The sequence below is a fragment of the Pseudonaja textilis genome, chromosome 16 (assembly GCF_049901715.1).
Source record: "Pseudonaja textilis isolate UNSWEBS1 chromosome 16, rPseTex1.2, whole genome shotgun sequence".
NCBI classification, from domain to species: domain Eukaryota; kingdom Metazoa; phylum Chordata; class Lepidosauria; order Squamata; family Elapidae; genus Pseudonaja; species Pseudonaja textilis.
The window spans coordinates 8,625,882-8,645,945 of NC_142005.1; the positions used below are offsets into that span (position 1 = coordinate 8,625,882).

General features: G+C 45.7%; 3 protein-coding genes across 3 annotated transcripts in view; 1 reads left to right on the top strand and 2 right to left on the bottom strand.

The window, feature by feature from the left end:
* The window catches only part of PMVK (phosphomevalonate kinase), a 152,663-nt gene extending 145,905 nt beyond the window's left edge, over positions 1 to 6,758 (top strand). The window contains exon 6 of the transcript XR_015739685.1: positions 6,745 to 6,758. The gene's annotated coding sequence lies outside the window, so the exon portion shown is untranslated. The remainder of the gene's footprint in view (positions 1 to 6,744) is intronic.
* Positions 272 to 14,604, bottom strand: IL6R (interleukin 6 receptor). The gene is made up of 8 exons (XM_087913923.1): positions 14,394 to 14,604; positions 6,564 to 6,815; positions 6,333 to 6,453; positions 5,431 to 5,609; positions 3,670 to 3,830; positions 2,902 to 3,049; positions 1,827 to 1,870; positions 272 to 624 (listed from the first exon to the last, which is right to left on the bottom strand). The coding sequence occupies exons 1-8, from the start codon at positions 14,479 to 14,481 to the stop codon at positions 415 to 417; spliced, it is 1,203 nt and encodes a 400-aa protein (XP_087770049.1). The 5' UTR covers positions 14,482 to 14,604; the 3' UTR covers positions 272 to 414.
* A 1,564-nt stretch (positions 14,605 to 16,168) lies between these two features.
* Positions 16,169 to 20,064, bottom strand: part of ATP8B2 (ATPase phospholipid transporting 8B2) — a 49,822-nt gene continuing 45,926 nt past the window's right edge. Inside the window, 3 exon segments of the mRNA XM_087913931.1 lie at positions 16,169 to 18,409; positions 18,880 to 19,010; positions 19,729 to 19,867. Coding sequence (XP_087770057.1) covers positions 18,128 to 18,409; positions 18,880 to 19,010; positions 19,729 to 19,867 — 552 coding nt within the window. The 3' untranslated portion in view covers positions 16,169 to 18,127.

Sequence of the window (20,064 nt, forward strand, 5' to 3'; positions counted from 1 at the left end):
GCTTTCTCTTTAAAAAAAAGAAAAAAACAACGTTTGCTCCTAAAATATTTCTAGGGTCTTTTTAGAGCGGCCAACGGAAAGGGAGCGTGGGGAGCAGCGCGGCAGTGTGGAAATCGAAAGCGCATTCCATCCATGTTCTCAAAAGATAGTAACCAGGTGACTGAAGTTTCTGCTGTGGGCAAAATCCTAACGGGGGGAGCATGATGGATGACTCTGGGCTATGGAGGTGTCCCATTGAAGGATATGAATTAGGATACCCCCAGGGGTTGGGGAGGGGGTGGGGGAAAAACCAGGGTCAAGGGAGACAATGTGAATGCTGTGTCCGTAGAGTCGGCTACACCCAGGTCATGCCAGCACGTTGACTCCCAATAAAACCCTTTGGAAGTTTTGGAAGTTTGGCTCGAGACTCGTGATTTAATTTGGGGTGATTGCAGGAATCCTGACCAAGGGTTCTTTTGGGCGGGGCTTGCAAAATTGAGGGGGGTATGTGTTTCCGTTGGGGACCCCCTCCCAAGAAAGTCCCCCCTTCCTCCTCCTCCCACTCACCGAGGGCTTCTCGGGGTAGCCGGAGGAGGCGGAGACGGTAGGTGTGAAGGTGCTGGAGAAATTCAGATCGAAGGAGACCTGCAAAAGAGAGGAGGAGGAGGAGGATTGGCATAGAGAGAGAGACGGTCCTTGAGTTACGACAACGACGACGTGGAGGGCGGGGGCAACCTTGAGGTAGCAGGGGGGGAAATAAAAATCGGCCTTGCTTGCTTTCGGAAAGGGGGAGGGAAAAAAAATAAAGAAAGAAAGAAAGGGGGAAGAGAAATTCAAATGAGTTTGAAAACGGAAGGAGGGCAGGGGACGCATCAACTGTTTTTCGCTTCAGGGACAGCCCCGGACATCTGGCTCGGGCCCCGAAGAAACCCCGCTTCCTCTTTTGAGAAAAAGAAAAGAAAATGATGAAGGGAAGGGGGAAAAAAAACAAAAAACTATGAGGAGATGGAAGGTTGGTGGCAGATCGGAGGTTTTCCTTTTTTCCCTCTGGATTCTTTCTTTCTTTCTTTCTTTCTTTCTTTCTTTCCAATCTCCTTCCTTCTCTTTCTATTTTTTCCTTCCTTCCTTCTTTCCTTCCATCTCTTTCTATTTTTTCCTTACTTCTTTCCTTCCTTTGCTCTGTCCTTTTTCTAGTCTTTTCATATTTCTCATTTCCTTCCTTCTTTCTTTCCCTCTCTTTCTATTTTTTTCTTTCCTTCCTTCCTTGCAGATTTTATACCTTTTCTCCTTCTAGATATTTTTCTTTCTTTCTTCCATCCTTTCTCACTCCCTCCCTTCGTCCCTCTTTTCTCTTTCTAGTTTTTCCTTCCTTCCTTCCTTCCTTCCTTCCTTCCTTCCTTCCTTCCTTCCTTCCTTCCTTCCATCTTCCTTCCTTTTATTTCCAATTTCCTTCCTCCTCTTTCTATTTTTTCCTTCCTTCCTTCTTTCCTTCCTTCTCTTTCTATTTTTTCCTTCCTTCCTTTCTTGCAGATGTTAAGCCTCCCTTTTTGTTCTATATATTTTTCTTTCTTTCTTTCTTTCTTTCTTTCTTTCTTTCTTTCTTTCTTTCTTTCTTTCTTTCTTTCTTTCTTTCTTTCTTTCTTTCTTTCTTCCATCCTTTCTCCCTCCCTCCCTTCCTCCCTCCTTTCTCTTTCTAGTTTTCCTTCCTTCCTTCCTTCCTTCCTTCCTTCCTTCCTTCCTTCCTTCCTTCCTTCCTTCCTTCCTTCCTTCCTTTTTTTCTGGCCATTTTCCTCCTCTGTAAAACAAAAAACAAAAAAGAAAAATGGCCCCAGGGCTGCCTTACTTACCTTCAAAGTGCAATCGGTTGTTTCTGGCTTAAAATCTGGAGACTCTGGAAAGTGAAAGAATAAGAAAGGAAAATGAACAGATTGCCAATTTGGGGTGATGGGAGGTTGAAGGATAATCCAAACGGCATTCAGAGGGTTAAAAGAGCCTCATCCATTCTGGGGTTGCTGCAAATAATCCCTCCTGCAAAGGACTCTGCCCCCTTTCCTCAATCTGGCTTCCCCACCCCCCAAAAAAAACTTTTAATAACAATAACAATAACACTTTCCTAAGAAACTTAAGGAGCGATTCTCTCCCTGCTCTTAATTTTCTCTGATTTTGCTAAAAAAATTAATCAGGCCTTTTGCAGCGGGGAGAAAATTAAGACACAAAGAGGCTGCTTTTTTTGTTGTTTGTTGCTTGTTTGTTTTGTCAATTTGCTTAATTTTCACATGGAAGGAAGGAAGGAAGGAAGGAAGGAAGGAAGGAAGGAAGGAAGGAAGGAAGAAAAGAGAAGAAAAGAAAAGAAAAGAAAAGAAAAGAAAGGAAGGGAAGGAAGGAAGGAAGAAAAGAAAAGAAAAGAAAAGAAAAGAAAAGAAAAGAAAAGAAAAGAAAAGAAAAGAAAGGAAGGAAGGAAGGAAGGAAGGAAAGAAAAGAAGGGAAGGGAACGAAGGAAGGAAGAAAAGAAAGGAAGGGAAGGAAGGAAGGGAAGAAAAGAAGGAAGGAAGGAAGGAACGAAAGAAAAGAAGGGAAGGGAAGGAAGGAAGGGAAGAAAAGAAGGAAGGAAGGAAGGAAGGAAGGAAGGAAGGAAGGAAGGAAGGAAGGAAAAAGAGAGAAATAGATAAGGAAGGAAAACGGATGGAAGGAAGAAAAGGGAAGAAAACAAAAGAAAGAGACAGGGAAGGAAGGAAGGAAGGGAAGAAAAGAAAGGAAAGGAAGGGAAGGAAAGAAGGAAGGAAGGGAAGGAAGGAAGGAAGGAAGGAAGGAAGGAAGGAAGGAAGGGAAGGAAGGGAAGGGAAGGATTTAATTTTAATTTTAATTTTAATTTTAATTTTCATCGCTTCAAAGAGGAGATCCACGCGTCGCAAGGCCACCCACCGGACCACGGGATGCCCACGTTTTCCCGGCTCCACTCGCTCCAGTTTCCATGGTCAAACTCTTCCCGTCCCCGGACCTGAATGATATGGGGTGAATTCTGTATGGCGTCCACAATGGTGTAGGAGGTCAGTCCGTGGTTGAGGTGGACCTGGAGGAAGGAAAAAAAAGACTTGCATCCTTCAGTTGGTCAGCGGAAGAAGACCGGGCACTAAAACACACGAAGAACGGCTGCAGGAACTGGGGACGTCGAGTCTAACGAAAAGAAGGACCGGGGGGGACATGATAGCGGGGTTCTAATATTTTTTGGGGGGCTGTTTTCACCCCTGAACCCCAAACAAGACAGGGGTTTTTCCGCACACACACACACACATACACACCTCCCACCCACTTCCCATCCCCTGGGAGAAAAAGAAAAGAAAAGAAAAGAAAAGAAAAGAAAGAAAGAAAGAAAGAAAGAAAGAAAGAAAGAAAGAAAGAAAGAAAGAAAGAAAGAAAGAAAGAAGCAGAAAGGAAAGAAGGAGGGAAGCAAAAAGAAATAAAGGAAGCAAGGAAAAAAGGGAAGGAAGGAAAGGAAAGGAAAAGAAAGAAAGAAAGAAAGAAAGAAAGAAAGAAAGAAAGAAAGAAAGAAAGAAGCAGAAAGGAAAGAAGGAGGGAAGCAAAAAAGAAATGAAGGAAGCAAGGAAAAAAGGGAAGGAAGGAAAGGAAAGGAAAGGAAAGGAAAGGAAAGGAAAGGAAAGGAAAAGAAAGAAAGAAAGAAGGAAATCCCACCTCGGAGAAGGTTTTGGAGTTTTTCACCCGGTAGCGTAGCTGGAACTGGAGGTAGTAATGCCTGGGGCCCCAGGAACTGGGGTTCTTCCAGGTGACGTGGAGTTTGTGGGGTTCCCTCTCCACGGGGTGGACCTGCACGTTGGCCGGGGGGTCTGGCTTCACTGCAAGGAGAAAGGGTGGGAACGCGGTTGGAAGGGGGGTCTTCTGCCCCAACCGGGTCTCCCAAAGAGCAAACACAGACCAAGGCAGCAGCCCCCCCACACACACACCTTTTAAGGTTTAATAACGAATTCTCGAATTCTGTTCCGCTAATTAGCGCCGACAAGAAAGAGCCTTGCCAAGTCGTTCGTCAAGGCTGCCCAAAACCCAGAGATAAGAACTCATTTACAAGATGATAGGTAAAGATAGATTGATAGATAATGATATAGATGATATAGATAGATAATAATATATTAGATAGATGATAGATATATAGATGATAAAGATAGATGATAGATAAAGATAGATAAAAGATAGATAGATAGATAGATAGATAGATAGATAGATAGATAGATAGACAGACAGACATGATAGATGATAAAAATAGTTAGATGATAGATAAAGATAGATTGATAGATAATGATATATATGATATAGATAGATAATAATATATTAGATAGATGATAGATATATAGATGATAAAGATAGATGATAGATAAAGATAGATAAAAGATAGATAGATAGATAGATAGATAGATAGATAGATAGATAGATAGACAGACAGACAGACATGATAGATGATAAAAATAGTTAGATGATAGATAAAGATAGATTGATAGATAATGATATAGATGATATAGATAGATAATAATATATTAGATAGATGATAGATATATAGACACAGATGATAAAGATAGATGATAGATAAAGATAGATAAAAGATAGATAGATAGATAGATAGATAGATAGATAGACAGACAGACATGATAGATGATAAAAATAGTTAGATGATAGATAAAGATAGATTGATAGATAATGATATAGATGATATAGATAGATAATAATATATTAGATAGATGATAGATATATAGACACAGATGATAAAGATAGATGATAGATAAAGATAGATAAAAGATAGATAGATAGATAGATAGATAGATAGATAGACAGACAGACATGATAGATGATAAAAATAGTTAGATGATAGATAAAGATAGATTGATAGATAATGATATAGATGATATAGATAGATAATAATATATTAGATAGATGATAGATATATAGACACAGATGATAAAGATAGATGATAGATAAAGATAGATCAATGATAGATAGATAGGTAGGTAGGTAGGTAGGTAGATAGATAGATAGATAGATAGATAGATAGATAGATAGATAGATAGATAGATGAGAGAATGATAGATAGATGATAGAAGATAGAGTAGATAGATGATAGATAGATAGATAGATAGATAGATAGATAGATAGATAGACAGACATGATAGATGATAAAAATAGATGATAGATAAAGATAGATTGATAGATAATGATATATATGATATAGATAGATAAATAATAATATATTAGATAGATGATAGATATATAGACAGACAGATAGATAGATAGATGATAGATTAGATGATAAAGATGAAGGAAGGAAGGAAGGAAGACAATAGATAAGAAAGATAGATACAGAGATTGCATTGCTCCTTGGGTGGAGATACCCTTGGGGGCTTTTGTCTTCTAATGGCACCTGGGTTGGGTAGAGACAAGCGCACTCACGCAAAATATCCGTGTGGAAGGATTTATGGCTCCGCGCCGTCCCTGCCAGGTTGGCCACGCAGACAGACACCAGCAGCAGCTCATGTTCCTCGTTGTTCAGCCCTCGAACGCGGCAGAAGAACTTCCGGGACCGGCTGTAGTAGCGGCATAGTTGCTCCGTGACATTCCCTCCCGTGAACCTGTTTGGGGAGGCATGGAAGCTGCGGCTGGCTGGGGGATGATGGGAGTCGGAGTCCTCCCACCAGCCCTGATTGATCTTCTCAAAAAGAAGCCATCTCGAGAAAGAAGCCCAGCTTAGGTTTCCTGCTCCTCTCATGGGGGGCTGGGCTGGATGACCTCAAGAGACCCACCAGCCCTAGACTCCGGGCAATGAAGAGGCTCAGTCAAAGGGAAGGATTGCTTGGCGGCCGCAGAAACACCCGGGTCCTGACTCTTTAGCCTTATGTTTTTGCCTTCCAGGTAAGTCCTTGACTTACGACCACAAGGGAGCCCGACGTTTCTGTCGCTAAGCGAGTTAAGTGGATTTGGGCCCCATTTTACGGACTTCCCTTGCCACCTTTGTTCGGGGAATCAACTGCGATTCCTAAATGAGCCCCACAGGTTGTGAAACGAATCCGGCTTCCCCCATTGTCAGGGAGGTCATGACCCCCGGAGGGCGGGGTTGAACGACACAGCGACCGTCATAACTATGAGTTGGCGGTGCAAGCGGCTGGATTTTTGATCCAGTGGCCCCGGGTGCGGGGGGAGCCGGAAGCGGTTCAGTGTGAAGAACGAAGCCAGTTTTTTTTTCCCCTTTCAAGCGTCGTTCTCCCTTCAAACGGGACACTAAAGGGAACGGTCGTAAGTCCAGGGACGACCCGTGTTTTTTGCAGGTGGGGCAGCGGCGGCTCTCGCATACAGACCTTTGCATCCAGAGGGTAGCTTTGGTGCGTGGCAACACGGGAGAAAATGTCTTCCACTCGCAGAGAATATCCTTGGCTAAACTCCTGCGGAAACAGGTGAAGTCTGGGATTTGAGGAGGCTCTGGGGAAGAAAAAGAGAGAGAGAAGCCGTCAGGGTCCCGCGAAGCACTCTGCACGCGCTCAGGAACCCCGGAGCGAGGCAAAGAACCCAAGGAGGAATGAAACTCCTACCTTCGACGATCAAGCGGTGGCTACGAAGGACTCGGCTCCCTTCGAAGCAGCTGTAAGAGCCCGAATGGTTGGGGTGGACGAAGGGAAGGAAAAGGCCGGCCTGGGAGGTGTCCCACACTGCAGGGATGGCGGAAGAGACCGGTTCTTTCTCAAACTTCCAACGCAACAGGGTCTGGTTGACTGGCTCCCCTTCCGGGCACGGCAGGGTTACGTTGGTGCCCGGCAGGGCGACGATGGCACCAGCCGGGGGAGCTGCCGAATAAAAGGGAATAAAAAAATGAGTGAAAAGGGAGATAAAAGGGAAGAGGGGAGAAGGAGAAAAGGGAGGGAAGGGAGGAAGGAAAAAGTGGAGGAGGGAGGAGGGATGGATGGAAGGAAGGAAGAAGGAGAAGGAAGGAGATCGAAAGGAGAAGAAGGAGGGAAGAGAGGGAGGAAGAAATGGAAGAGGAAGAAGAGGAGGGAGGAAGAGAGAAAGGAAAATGTGGAGGAGGGAGGGAGGAGGGATGGATGGAAGGAAGGATGGATGGAAGGAATGAGGAGAAAGAGGAAAGGAAGGAAGGAGTAGAGGAAGGAGGGGAGGAAGAAGTGGAAGAGGAGTAGGTAGGAAGAAGGGAGGAAGGAAAAAGTGGAGGAGGGAGGAAGGAAGGAAGGATGGAAGGAAGGATGGATGGAAGGAATGAGGAGAAAGAGGAAAGGAAGAAAGGAGTAGAGGAAGGAGAGGAGGAGGGAGGAAGAAGTGGAAGAGGAAGAGGAGTAAGGAGGAAGAAGGGAGGAAGGAAAAAGTGGAGGAGGGAGGAAGGAAGGAAGGAAGGAAGGAAGGAAGGAAGGAAGGAAGGAAGGAAGGAAGGATGAAAAGAAGGATGGATGGAAGGAATGAGGAGAAAGAGGAAAGGAAGAAAGGAGTAGAGGAAGGAGAGGAGGAGGGAGGAAGAAGTGGAAGAGGAAGAGGAGTAAGGAGGAAGAAGGGAGGAAGGAAAAAGTGGAGGAGGGAGGAAGGAAGGAAGGATGGATGGATGGACAGATTGAAGGACGGATGGAAGGAAGGAAGGATGGATGGAAGGAATGAGGAGAAAGAGGAAAGGAAGGAAGGAGTGGAAGAGGAGAAGGGAGGAAAGGAAGGAAGAAGTAAAGGAGGGAGGGAGGAAGAAGCGGAAGAGGAGGAAGAGGGAGGACAGGAAGGAAAGAAGGAAGGAAAAAAGAAGGAGAGAGGGAAGGAGAAAGTGAAGGAGGGAGGAGATGGAATTAAAAATAAAAATGGAAGAAAAGAAAAAAGGGAAAGAAGAAGAAAGTGAAGGAGAAGGAGGAGGAAAACAAGAGGAAAAGGAGAAGGAAAATGTACACCAGGGGATGGAGAAAGAAAGGGAGAAGGGAATATGACCTAGAATAGCGCTTTTAGAGGTGACGTACAACATGAAGACAAATATTAGAATATTTTGTCCTCATAACAGATTGATAAGAAGGCTGAAAGCCAGGCAGAGCCGCCCTGAGTTCAAAACATCATAAAAAAAAAACCCTCCCCGGCCAGTTCCCAGCCCTGTTAGCAAGACGGATATAAAACCCAACCTTGGGGATTCTGCACAAGGCGATAACATTTTTGCTGAGTGGGAAAACTTCCCTGTGCGATCAATAGTTTTATCGGAGGGCAAGTTGGGTCCAAAGGCAACGGGGAGGAAGCTGGCCTGTTTTATTTGAACAAGCCATTTGCTTCTCTTTCTCTCCCCACCCCCCCCCCAAAAAATTGCATTTATTTTTTAATTTTTGGACATTGTGCGTTGCAAAAGTAAAGGTTTTTTTTTTTATTATTTTATTTTATTTATTTCGTTATTATTTTATTGTATTGTATTGTTATTTTATTTTATTCTATTGTTATTTTTATTTTATTTTATTATTTTATATTTTATTTTATTTTATTTTATTATTTTATTTTATTTATTACTTTACTTTACTTTACTTTATTGGAGTGTTGGCCTGTTTCTGTCTCCATGATCAGCGATTTACTGACAGTTTTCGTAATTTATCAGAGGATCAGCAAACCCCAACAGAAAAAGAGAGAGAACCCTAAAGGGAAATTAAAAATTCATTTAGGTTCCTGAATTTATCAGCCACCCAATTCCAACAGAGTCTGGACAGCAACGGTAAATTAGATAATAATAATGATAATGATAAAAATAATGACAATGACAACAACAACAACAATAATAATAATAACAATAATAATAAACCGATTTTTTAAAAAATCCCATCAACTTAAAACAGTTTCTATCCACCACAGAATCAAACCAAACGAAAGAGTTCCTAGGTATCAAGAGGAAAATAAAAATAAAGACTTTAACAAAATGAAAAAGGAAGAAAGGGTTTTGGAGCACGGAATGGAGTCAATTCCAGAAGGGTCCTCTCCACTGGCTGGCTCAAAGCTGAAAAGTAGCGCTTTCTCTCAGCATTTTCCACCCAGAAGGCAGCAAGAGATTTAATAGATTTAATTAACATTGGCCGGTTAGTAAGCTTCCTTTTTTCTGACGTTTGAGTGTTGCAGGGCTCCCAAAAAACAAATATTGACAAATTGTTGTGTGGGTGTGTTTTTTTAAGTGTGTCTCCATAGCAACTGGGGGGAGGGGGCACATAAGAGCCGGGTTCGAGTTGGGGGGCAGCTGGTGTGGAAAGAAACTGAAGTTCACATTAAGTAGGCAGCGCAAACAATTCCTAGAATCGCCAGAAAACAAACACGGGTAAATGGTAATTTTGTTAATGCGGTTATTTCTTCCTTTCTTTAAAAAAAAAAAAGAGAGCTTCGGTTAGAAAGCTTTGTTTAAACATGGGAGATTGCGGCCTGTGGAACTCCCCGCCACTTGCTCAATATGGCATTCAAGCCGTGATTGATTTTGGGCAACGTGGGTGCCAAATGACTGCATAATTAACTGCAATTTATATATTGATTTACTAAATAGACCGGCCACCTGTCTCGCTTCTAGAAAAGTGACACTGAATGAAACTAATGCTAAAAAAGAAACTCTAAAGTATACTTAAAAAAAAAAAAGAAAAAAAATTGGAGAATTCACACCCGGGATTGAGAAGCCAAAAAAAAAGGACCGAAACCAAGTTGCTGAAAAATAAAAATTTTGCAAAGGGTTTTTATGCGAAGATTTATAGCGGTGAAGTCCTCGACGCGAGACAACGGAGCTCAACGTTTCTGTCGCTTAAGCGAGACAGCTCCCAAGGGAGCTTTGCCCACTTTTTTTAATGACCTGGCTTGTCATAAATACGAGTCCATTGTGTCTGAAAATGGACCCCGTGACATTTGGCAAGCTGAGTCGTGTTTAGGACGAGCGTCGCAGCGATCTGGTTTTGCAAAGCTGAAGATTCCCAACTGTGCTCCTAACTTATTGCAGGGATTCACTCAGTGACGAGAAAAGGGGGCAAAACGAGGCACAACGAGCTTAAGAATTTGTTTTTCAGTCCATGAGAGGCTACGACGGTTGTAAGTCTGGAAAAAAGCACCTCTAAATCCCTTTTTTCTCCCCACTGTTGTAACTTTGGATAGTCCCTAAACAAATGTTTGTACACCAGACTACCAGACAGTGGAAACTTAATTTGAGGTGCTTTGCTCTATAACGGAGATCTATTTGTTCCACACCGCCAGGGAGAATCTGAACTCAAACCGGATCAGATTTCAGGAAAAGCCATTTTAGCCCATGCTTGTGGTATTGGATTCCCGGCAGTGGAGCGGTAATCAATTTAGAAAAAAGGTCGCTGGCGGAAAAGCAAGACGACCCCGGCAGGAAAATACGAGATTTTAATTATTATTTTTTTTGCAAAATCTGGCATTTGATTAAAGGTTAACAGCGGAGAGCCAAGAATCAGGTTAACCAATCGGGAGGAATTCACAGGTGGCTGCTAATCCCCTTGCTTGCGTCCCTGGGATGGGGGAAAGGGAGGTCTTCTAGTCCATCCCTGGGGCCAGGGCAGGGGCCTTCTCTTAAGGGGGACTTCCTGGAGCTGGACTGAAGTGTGGGGAAACCACAGGGTAGGGGGCTGACTTAAGTGGATTTTGGGAGGGAACACCTGGAGGAATATATGATAGGAGGAAGAAGAGGAGGGAGAAAGGAGGATGGAGAAGGAAAAGAAGATGGAGAGAGGAGGAAAAGATGGAGACAGAGGAGGAGAGGAGGAGAAGGGAGAAAGGATGAAGGAGAAGGAAAAGAAGATGGAGACAGGAGGAGGAGGAGGAGGGAGAAAGGAGGATGGAGAAGGAAAAGTAGAAGAGGAGGAGTATATGATAGGAGGAAGAGGAGGAGGAGGAGGGAGAAAGGATGAAGGAGAAGGAAAAGAAGATGGAGAGAGGAGGAAAAGATGGAGACAGAGGAGAAGAGGAGGAAGAAGGGAGAAAGGAGGAGGAGAAGGAAGAGAAGATGGAGACAGCAGAGGAAGCGAAGAAGGAGAAGGAATTATATGGAGAAGGGAAGAAAGGATGAGGAAGAGGAGATGGAGACAGAGAAGAGGAGGAGAAGGGAGAAAGGATGAAGGAGAAGGAAAAGAAGATGGAGACAGGAGGAGGAGGAGGAGGGAGAAAGGAGGATGGAGAAGGAAAAGATGGAGAGAGGAGGAGGAGATGGAGGAGGAGAAGGAAGAGAAGACGGAGACAGCGGAGGAAGCGAAGGAGGAGAAGGAATTATATGGAGAAGGGAAGAAAGGAGAAGGAGGAGGAGATGGAGACAGAGGAGGAAGAGGAGGAGGAGGGATAAGGGAGGAGGAAGGAGAAAGCAAAGAAGGAGAAAGAGAAGAAGGAGAAGATGGAGACAGAGGAGGGAGTGGAGGAGGAGGGAGAAAGGAGGAGGGAGAAGGAAAAGAAGAAGATGGAGACAGAAGGAAGAAGAGAACGGAGAAGGAAAAAAGGAGAAAGAGGAGGAGAAGATACGACAATTAAGAAGATGAATGGCTCTCTTCAAAAAAATCAGCACAATAATTAATGCTTGTCACCATCCGGAAGGAGCGGAAATAAAAGAAGATAATTCCATCCAGAGATATATATTCCCAGAATCCTCTAAGAGTTGAGCTGGGAAGATCAGATCACAGATGAGAACAGATAATCCGAGTTGGAAGGGACCTTGTAGATCATCTAGTCCAACCCCCTCCCCCCACCCCCAAGCGGGAGACCCTACACCATTTCGGGCCAATGGCAATCCAATCTCTTCTTGAAAGCCTCCAGGAATTGAGTTCCAACAACTTCTCCACAATTTATAGATCAGGTGATCTATAAAACACTGGTCCAGCTCTCTCTCTCTCTCTCTTTCTCTCTCTCTCTCTCTCTCTTTTCCTAATCCTTGTTAATGTTTAGCAGAAGACGGGAAGAAAAAAAGCAAAAGAAAACAGAAGAAAAAGAACATTAAAACTCTCTAAGAGGGTTTGTTTTTCTTCCCCCCAACCTTTCTGCTCTGGGCTTCCCCTTCCTGTTGTTTTTAAGTGGTGGATTTAAATCTGAAAAGTCCAGAGGAAGAGATTCTGGGGTGATTTTTGAATTTGGGAGGAAATAATCTTCCTCAGGAACAACCACGGTATTGTTTAACTCGCTTTGAGCTAACCGTGTTTGGGCATATAAGAGGAGAAGTCAAATTGCAGGGATTTGACAACGGAGTAAGGTAGATTTGAAAGAATCCTGGAGGCTCTGCCTGTACAGTTCTGTCTTCAAGTTTCCCTCCTCCTGTGCACAATCCCCCCCCCCAAACACAAACAAGCACACACAAACACAATCTCACACAGTAAATCACACTTCCAGCCTGGCTTCCCCGAAGCACCAAATTGCAAATCCTCCCTTGCAAATGATCATTCGACGTCTGATCTTTCCTTTTTCCCTTCCTGATTCTCTCACGTTCCTTTCTTCCAGAAGACACCCACCCCCTCTCCATCCTCCCAATCCCCCAGTTGAAAAAAAGTGTGGGGGTAAGCCAGTCCCCCTCCCCAATGGGGGGGAATGATAAAGCCCCCCACCTTCCCGCCCAGATAAATCCTGGATTAATGGATCATGGGATAGGGTGTTGTGCCGGATTGTGGGAAATTCAGATTTTTTTTTCCCGTTAGCAGCGAAAAACTGCTTTGAACAAAGGGGGGAAAAAAACCCACACAATTATTTTTTGTTGCTGGATGTTGTGCTCGAAGTGTGGGGAAAAAAAACACAAAACTTTGATTGTGGGTTTTACCAATTACGTCGGGTTGTTGTTACAGAAATGGCAAGTTTGCAAAAGTTAAAAAAAAAAAAAAACAAGGTTGGAGGTTATGATCTTATTCCACTCCACCAAAAAGTCCGTTTTGTCTTTCTTTTTCCTTTCTTTTCTAGATTTTCCCCTTCCTTTTTTTTTCCTCCCTTGTCTCTCCTATTATTTGCTTGTGCTTTTTTTTTTTGTGTGTGTGTCTTTTATATTAACAAACGAAAAGGATAATGTAAAGAGGAGGGGAAGAAAAAATTTTATTTTTCCTGCATGCACCACTAATATTTTCTTGTCTTGGTGGTGGTGGTGGTGGTGGGGGCTCTTGCTGGGACTCCTTTGGCACCCCAAATTAGGGGGAAAAAGGCAGAGATGGGGGAAGGGAGAAGGAAAAAAAGAGCCACCGTGGTGGAAATCCGGCGCCAACATTTACAGTAGAAAAAGTGAAAGAAAACAGAAGTTCTGAATCATCCTTTTTTTTTCCCCTGCTACAACAACTTTTCGCTTAAAAAAACTATTTATTGCTGCTTCGGTTCCTATTTCTTCTTCTCTGCCTGCACAAAAACAAGAGGGGCCCCGTTTTGTTCCAGAGAAAGGAAGAAAAAGGGGGTGTCCCCCTCCCCCCATTTTTCCTGTCTAGATTTCGTCTTTTTTAAAACTTTCCCGCAGCCTCGAGGCCTTCGTGGACGGAAGTTACGGCTGTTTTGGACGTTCACAACGGCCCTGCAGTGTGGGGCAGATTAGAAATGACCACCATTTACTAATCCTTTCTTTCCTTCTCTCTTCTTTACCTCTTTCCTTCCTTTTTCTTTCTTGTTTCTTTCCTTTCTTTCTCCTCTATTTACTTCTTTTCCCTTCCCCCTTTCCTTTCCCTTCCCTTTCTCTTCCACCTTTCCATTTACTTTCTTTCCTTCTCCTTCCCTTCTTCCTTTCCTCTTCCTCCTTTCCTTTCCTTCTCCTCTATTTACTTCCTTTCCTCCTTTCCTTTTTCTTCCTCCTTTCCTTCTCTATTTAGTCTTTCCTTCTCCTTCCCTTTCCCTTCTTCCTTTCTCTCTTCCTCCTTCCTTTCCGCTTATTTTTCCTTTCCTTTCCCTTCTTCTTCCCTTCCTTCTTTCCTTTCCTCTCCTCTCTCCTTCCCTACCCTCCCTTTCCCTCCTTCCCTTTCCCTCCTTCCGCCCCTACCGTTTTTCTTCTTCTTTCCTCCCTTCCTGACATTCTTTCCATCCTCCCCTTCTTTCCCCCTCTCTCCTGGCCTCTTTCCTTCACGGCTCTCTCTTTCTTTCCCTTCTCTCTGTTCTTCCTCTCTCTTGCATACCTGCTCACCGTTCCTCAGAGTCAAACACACACACACACACGGACACAAACACGCCAACCAATTCCCCTTCTTCTTTCAAAGGCAGAAGCTCCAAGAAACGTAGAAAAATTGTGCCCAGGTTGGCAGCTGGGATGAAAACAGACCCAACTCCGCCTCCCTCACCTGAATGACCCTAACCTGAAACTCGGTGGGAAAACACACACACACACACCCTGGCACACACAAACACACACAAAATAGTCTTTGTTTTGCAAGCCTTGGCACCTCCACCGCCCGTCCTTAAACCGCCAGCAAGAACGCAAACTCGAGCCGTCTCACCTGGCCGCTCGCAGGGCAAGGGGGTGGCCGCGAAGCCGGCCGCGGATGCCAGGATGTGGGCCATCAAGGTGGCACCAACCAGCCCCATGATGCCAAGGCGATGCCCCGCGGCCCCAGGGCTCCTGCCGGCGCCTGCCAGCCCTCGGTCAGCCTTTGCTGGTTGCAGAGAAACATTTGAGGAACTGCCAAGCGGAGGCTGTTGAAGTTAGCCGAGTGTCCCTTTCGGGGCGGGTGGGTGTTGTGAAAGCAGGTGGAGAGGTTGAGCAATGGGGTGGAGCTGGAAAGGGGAGGGGAGGGGGGTGTGGGGGGGCAGGAGGGGGAGGGCAGAGCATGGGTGGGTGGATGGGGGGAAAATACGCCGGCCTTGTGCCGAAAGAAAATTATTATTATTTTTTTTCCTCCCCCCGTTTCTCAGCTCTTTTCTGTTTCAAAACGAGTCGTTTTCAAGGGCCCGAGCATTTTTGCCAAAACATCTGGCCGGGGAAGTCCTCGGCTTACGACCCACAGCCGAGCCCCGTCGCTAAGCGAGACACTTGGGGAGTTTGGCCTCCTTGTTTGCCACCACCCCCCGTTAAGGGAGTCGCTGCGGTGAAGTGAGTGAAGCCGGTTGTGAGTCTGGCTTTTTTCCCTCCCCGCCGTTGTTAAGAAGGACGCAAAAGGGAATCGCCTGAGTGATGGTCATAAATACAAGCCAGTGGCCCGTTTTGAGCACGGGACCAACGTGCAGATGCTGGCCAAGGTCGCGTTGGGGTGAAAAGCGCCCCCCTTCTCCTTTTTCCCCCCAGGGCCGTTGTAACTTTGAACGGTCACTAAATGGAACTTGGAAACTTTGACGTGGTCGTTAAGTCGAGGACCGCCGGTAGATGGCTCCGGAGGGGGAGCTGGGACGATGTCGGCAAACAGCCCCACGCGCCACCAAGGAAGAGGTTGCAGGTGCGTCGTTTAGCCTTTTAGGTCTCTCGAGTGAGCGAGCCAAGCTGGGCGGGGCGGGGCTTTCCCACAGCCTGGCCACACCCACATGTCCCTTCACTGTTTTCCAGAGTGATAAGATGCGTTATGGGATTTTAAAAAAAAAAAATGTACACCCGATCTGACTTTGGGCGAGTATCTGAGGTTATCCCCTCCCCAGTTCTACTCCGATAGCGTCTTAAGAGAGGGCAACTTAAGTTTCTAGACCTCGTGGTGGCAATAGGGAAACCATCAAATGTATTAAAAGCTATCTCTCTCTCCATTGCTGCAAATTCCTTCTTTAAAAATGAAGAGGAGTAGGAATTGAGGGGGAGATACTCATTGTTGGCCCCCCTCCCACACACACAGAAACATACTGAACAGGTAAGTCCTTGACTTACGACCACAATAGGGTTTGGATTTTTTTTTTGTCGTTAAGTAGGCATGTCAAGTCATCATCTGCCCGGATGTGGGTTTTTTTTTTTAAAAAAAAACATTTTTACCACGGTCGTTAAGCAAGTCACGGGTCATTAAGTGAATCCCATGCCAACCCAGCAAAATTTGGTTTCCTCGACCGATTTCGCTTGTCGGACGACAGCTAGGAAAGTCACAAATTGCGACGGGTAACCAGTCACGATTGCAAGAACAGATCATAGATCCCCTTTTTTCCCGTCACTTCGAACCACTGAGAAACAAACGGCCGTAAGTTGAGGACTACCTCTGCCCCAGACAGCCCCATCCAACAAGATCCCTTAGGAGATCTGCCTTAATAAAGGCATAACACTGGGGGGTGAAAAAAAAAAAACCACATTATTGTTATTATTACATAAAAGGCAATTTCTCTTTATAGTCATAAAACAATAACAATTCTGCCCAGTATAGAAATGTAAAATAAATTATACTGAATGTTCCTTAATCTCTGCATGGCACGGGGGCAGTTTCACGCCCCCCCCTCTTCTGCCCCAAAACGGAGAGGCTGTGCCCAAATTGGATTTATCCCGCACCTCTCCCACGCGGACAAAACATGTCCTCTTTGGTATCGAAGTCGAAAGAACCAAGCAACGTCCCCCTTGCTCGTGGGATGGCCCATCTCAGATTGGTTCAATCTCGTCAGTGGTGTAAATTTTGCAAGTGGAGCAACGGAAGAGCTCGGACAATCCCAAACTTGCCAGTTTCCTCCTCCTCCCAATGATCTCTTGGGACTGTCGCTTTTTTAACCAGCTTAGTCACTGTACCAATTAAAACGTGGATGCGCTGGGAACTCTGTCGGTACCGGTTGGTTGACGCGCTCCAATTACCCCTCTGTTTCTGGGGATGTGGAAAACTTGTCCCACCGTATTTGGCTACGGAGAAGATGTCTTACTTCAAGGCAACAGGGTAGATTTGCAAAGGGTTTCCCCCCCCCAAAAAATAGATCTCAGTGGCCCCACCCCCCTCCCAATTCTGCATTTGGACGAAGAAAACCACTGTGGAGGTTCTGCAGAATCGGTTATCCTTTGTCTCGTAACGGTCGTGCCCATTTCTGGACGAATTGTCTACCCCAACAGGATAGCATGGCTTTAAGGGATCTGGCGAGAGTCTGCTCCATCGATCTGCAGTTAAGGATGTAGCAGGATATCTTCGCGGGTCTCTGCAGACCGAGACAGATCCCAAGAAGGTGAACTGTTTCTTCGGAAGGAAGTGGAAGCTGTACAGATCTCGACAAGTTTGACCGCAGGAAGAAATGAGGTGTTTTTTTGCAACCGGTACTCTTTCGCAATGTTACTCTTGGTTTACTCTGGCCCGATTTGGTGGTCCCTGTTTTCCACGAGTTCATGGGACACGGGAAGTGAGGGCCAAGAAGGTCAAGGAAGAAACTCTTTGCAATCGAAAAGTCCGACATGATAATACAAAAATAAAATCTCTTTACTTTCTCCCCTCGTACGGGAGATCCAAAGCCTCCGAGGGATGCCCGGGCAGACGTGGTGCAAATCCTGAACTCTCCTTGGAAGATTTTGGGGTGGAGCGCCCCTCTTGTAAGTCTGAAAGCACTCGGTCCTCTTGTCTTTAAACCGAAAAGAGCCACGTTTCCATGTGCCAAGATTTGGACGTCGCCGCAGAGCGACTCTTTTCTTCAACCTGAGTATTGGATGCCAAATGCTTTTATAGTAAGGCGGGCCTCGTTGGCTGCTCCTGGGAGTATTTGACCCGGTGTCTTTCAAATGCCAGCTGGACATCCAGACGAGGAGTAGGAGAATCCTTGCTCTTTTGTAAACGAGAGGCGTTTGTGAGATTATTTTCTCTCTCCCGCGCTCTCTCCCGGGGTTAAAAAAAATGGCAAACCCAAAGCAAAGGCTACAGGGTTGTAGTAGGAGGGCTCCTACATCTCCCACAGTCCTAACCTTCATCTTACACTCCCCAATTTTCTTGATTTGTAATACTTTGGAGAAATGATGTCACGTTACCTGAACGAGGAGTTATCCCTGGGTTCAAAAATAGAGCGCAAACCCTTGAAGGGTTTTCTGTCCGAGTAGAGGAACACTTAAATGTCCCACCTTCGCTGACCAGCTAGAGCGAGCTACCTCAAATACACCGGCAGCTTGAATTTGGGGAAGGCGTGGGTGCTACGTGATTTGGTTACATGGTGATAGCTTTAGACTTCAAGCCACGGTTCTGAGTTCTCGGCCATGGCTACGAAGACCGATCTGCTCCCGTTTAGCGAGCCCCCTTTCTCACATCCTCACGGCGGATCGAGATCTTTAACACACGGGTCCATCCATCGTCTATGATGCTCCCCTGGTGTTGTGTCATACTTTCACCGCCTTATCGGGCACGCTGGGCTCGCTGCCACCGCCGCCGCTGTTTTTCTTCTTCCGCAGCGTCTCGATCCAGCTGGTGCTGGGGCGGCCGCTGAAGCTGGAAAGGGCCAGCGAGCTGAGCCGCATGTTCTTGCCGGAAGTGATGAGCTCCCCAAAACCTTCCTGGTGGGAGAAGGCGTAGCCCGAGCGTCGGGAGCCCGCACGCCCCACGCGGCCCATGCAACGGTGTTGGGTTTTCTGCTTCTTGCGAACCAACTGAGTGTAACGCACCTGGAGAAGAAAGCGGAGTGAAGGGATGTCAACGCGAGAGGCTAATTGGCCCCGCGCCAAAAACTTCCCACTTTTGCGCCTTCTGAATCGTGCCAGCACTCCTAATCCCTAACCCCAAACCCAACCTTACTCCCAGCCCTAACCCCCACTCTAACCCTAACCCCACCGCTAACTCTAACCTCAACCCTAACTCTTATTCTAACACTAACCCTAACCCCAACCCCAACTCTAACTCCAACTTTACCCATAATCCTAAACCCCATCCCTTTTTAAAAACTGCAGGTACTCCTTGATTCACAATGATCCGTTTAGCGACCGTTGGACATTACGACGGCACTGAAACAAGAGACCCACCGTAAACTAAAAAAAAAAATGGGTCCGCCCCATCCCGTCCACCCAGGGAGGGAAATTTCCCCGAGAGGAAGGCGAAGAAGGGAAGGCCTGGGTTCTACGTGCTGGCATTCACTCACTGTGTCTGAGAGTTCTGGCCGGAGGTCCAGTTTGAGGAAGCGGAAGGCAACGACGGGCATGATGCAGACCACGGTGGTCAGAGCGATGGTGAGCCACACCGCAGGTTGGGCCAAGGTGTTTTGGGCATTGCCTGGCACGAAGGAGAGAAAAACGGTTGACGGGGAGGAGGCCAGCAGACGGGAATGAAGTGTCAGGATTCCAGCGGTTGCCCAAATTGAATCGGGATCCTCGAGCCAAACTTCAAAAAACTTCCATGGATTCATTTAGAGGCGACATCCTGGCACTGCCGCCCTAGATGAAGCCAACTCTGCCCTACGTCATTGACGGTCCCCTGTGACTCTGGTTCCCTCCTCTCCCCCCACCACCACCCGGGTGTGTCCTAAATCAGATTGGCGATAAAAGGCTCGATTGAAATCGACTCGATTTAAATCGTAGCTTTTAAAAGAGTCACTGGTGTGAAATTTATGTGGACGCATAAAGGCAGGGCATGTTATCTTGGCTTTCGGAGCTTGGATTCACCGAAGGAATATTTACCCAAAATTCCAAATATTGCAGGATATGTACGGCCTCTTACTCCAAAAGCATTTGATTAAAATAAATGTGATAAAAAGAAAAGAAAAGATCCGATTTAAATTAATAAAAAAAATCCGATTTAAATCCCAAAAAAATCCGATTTAAATCCAAAAAAACCCGATTTAAATCCCCAAAAAATCCGATTTAAATCCAAAAAAAATCCCGATTTTTTTTCTTTTGATATATTTTTTTTTCAAATAAATCCTCCATTTTTATCCACCCTACCCCGAAAACAGAAAGGGTATTTATTTTTCCCCCCTCCCCACCGGACTCACCAACAAAACGGAACTGGTTGGGGAAGATCTGGAACAGGCCGTTGCTGTGCATGACGAAGAGGATGGCAAAATAAACCGCCAGGCTGCCCCAGATGAAAAAGTGGTTGATGGCCGTCCAGAAACCGGTATCCAGGCCGATCTGTTGACGGGAGAGGAAAGGTGACCACCAGGAGATCCCCCAGCGTCTTATTCCTTCGCACTTATTCCCAGGAGCCTTTGGCAAACGCCACTTGGTGCCAAATCCTTAGTAAAACCCATGGCAGGGGGCCCCAGTGGCCCCCCTCCCCAATCTGCAAACCCCACTCCAAGAGATTTGAATGCCAACGGGCAAGGAGA

Excerpts from the sequence above, each read along its gene's own strand:
- IL6R (XM_087913923.1), bottom strand. The coding sequence starts at position 14,481 with ATGGGGCTGGTTGGTGCCACCTTGATGGCCCACATCCTGGCATCCGCG. Across the intron at positions 3,831-5,430 it reads CTTCCACACGGATATTTTGC|TGAAGCCAGACCCCCCGGCC; the intron begins GTGAGTGCGCTT and ends TTCTCCTTGCAG. Across the intron at positions 3,050-3,669 it reads ACTCCAAAACCTTCTCCGAG|GTCCACCTCAACCACGGACT; the intron begins GTGGGATTTCCT and ends TCCTTCCTCCAG.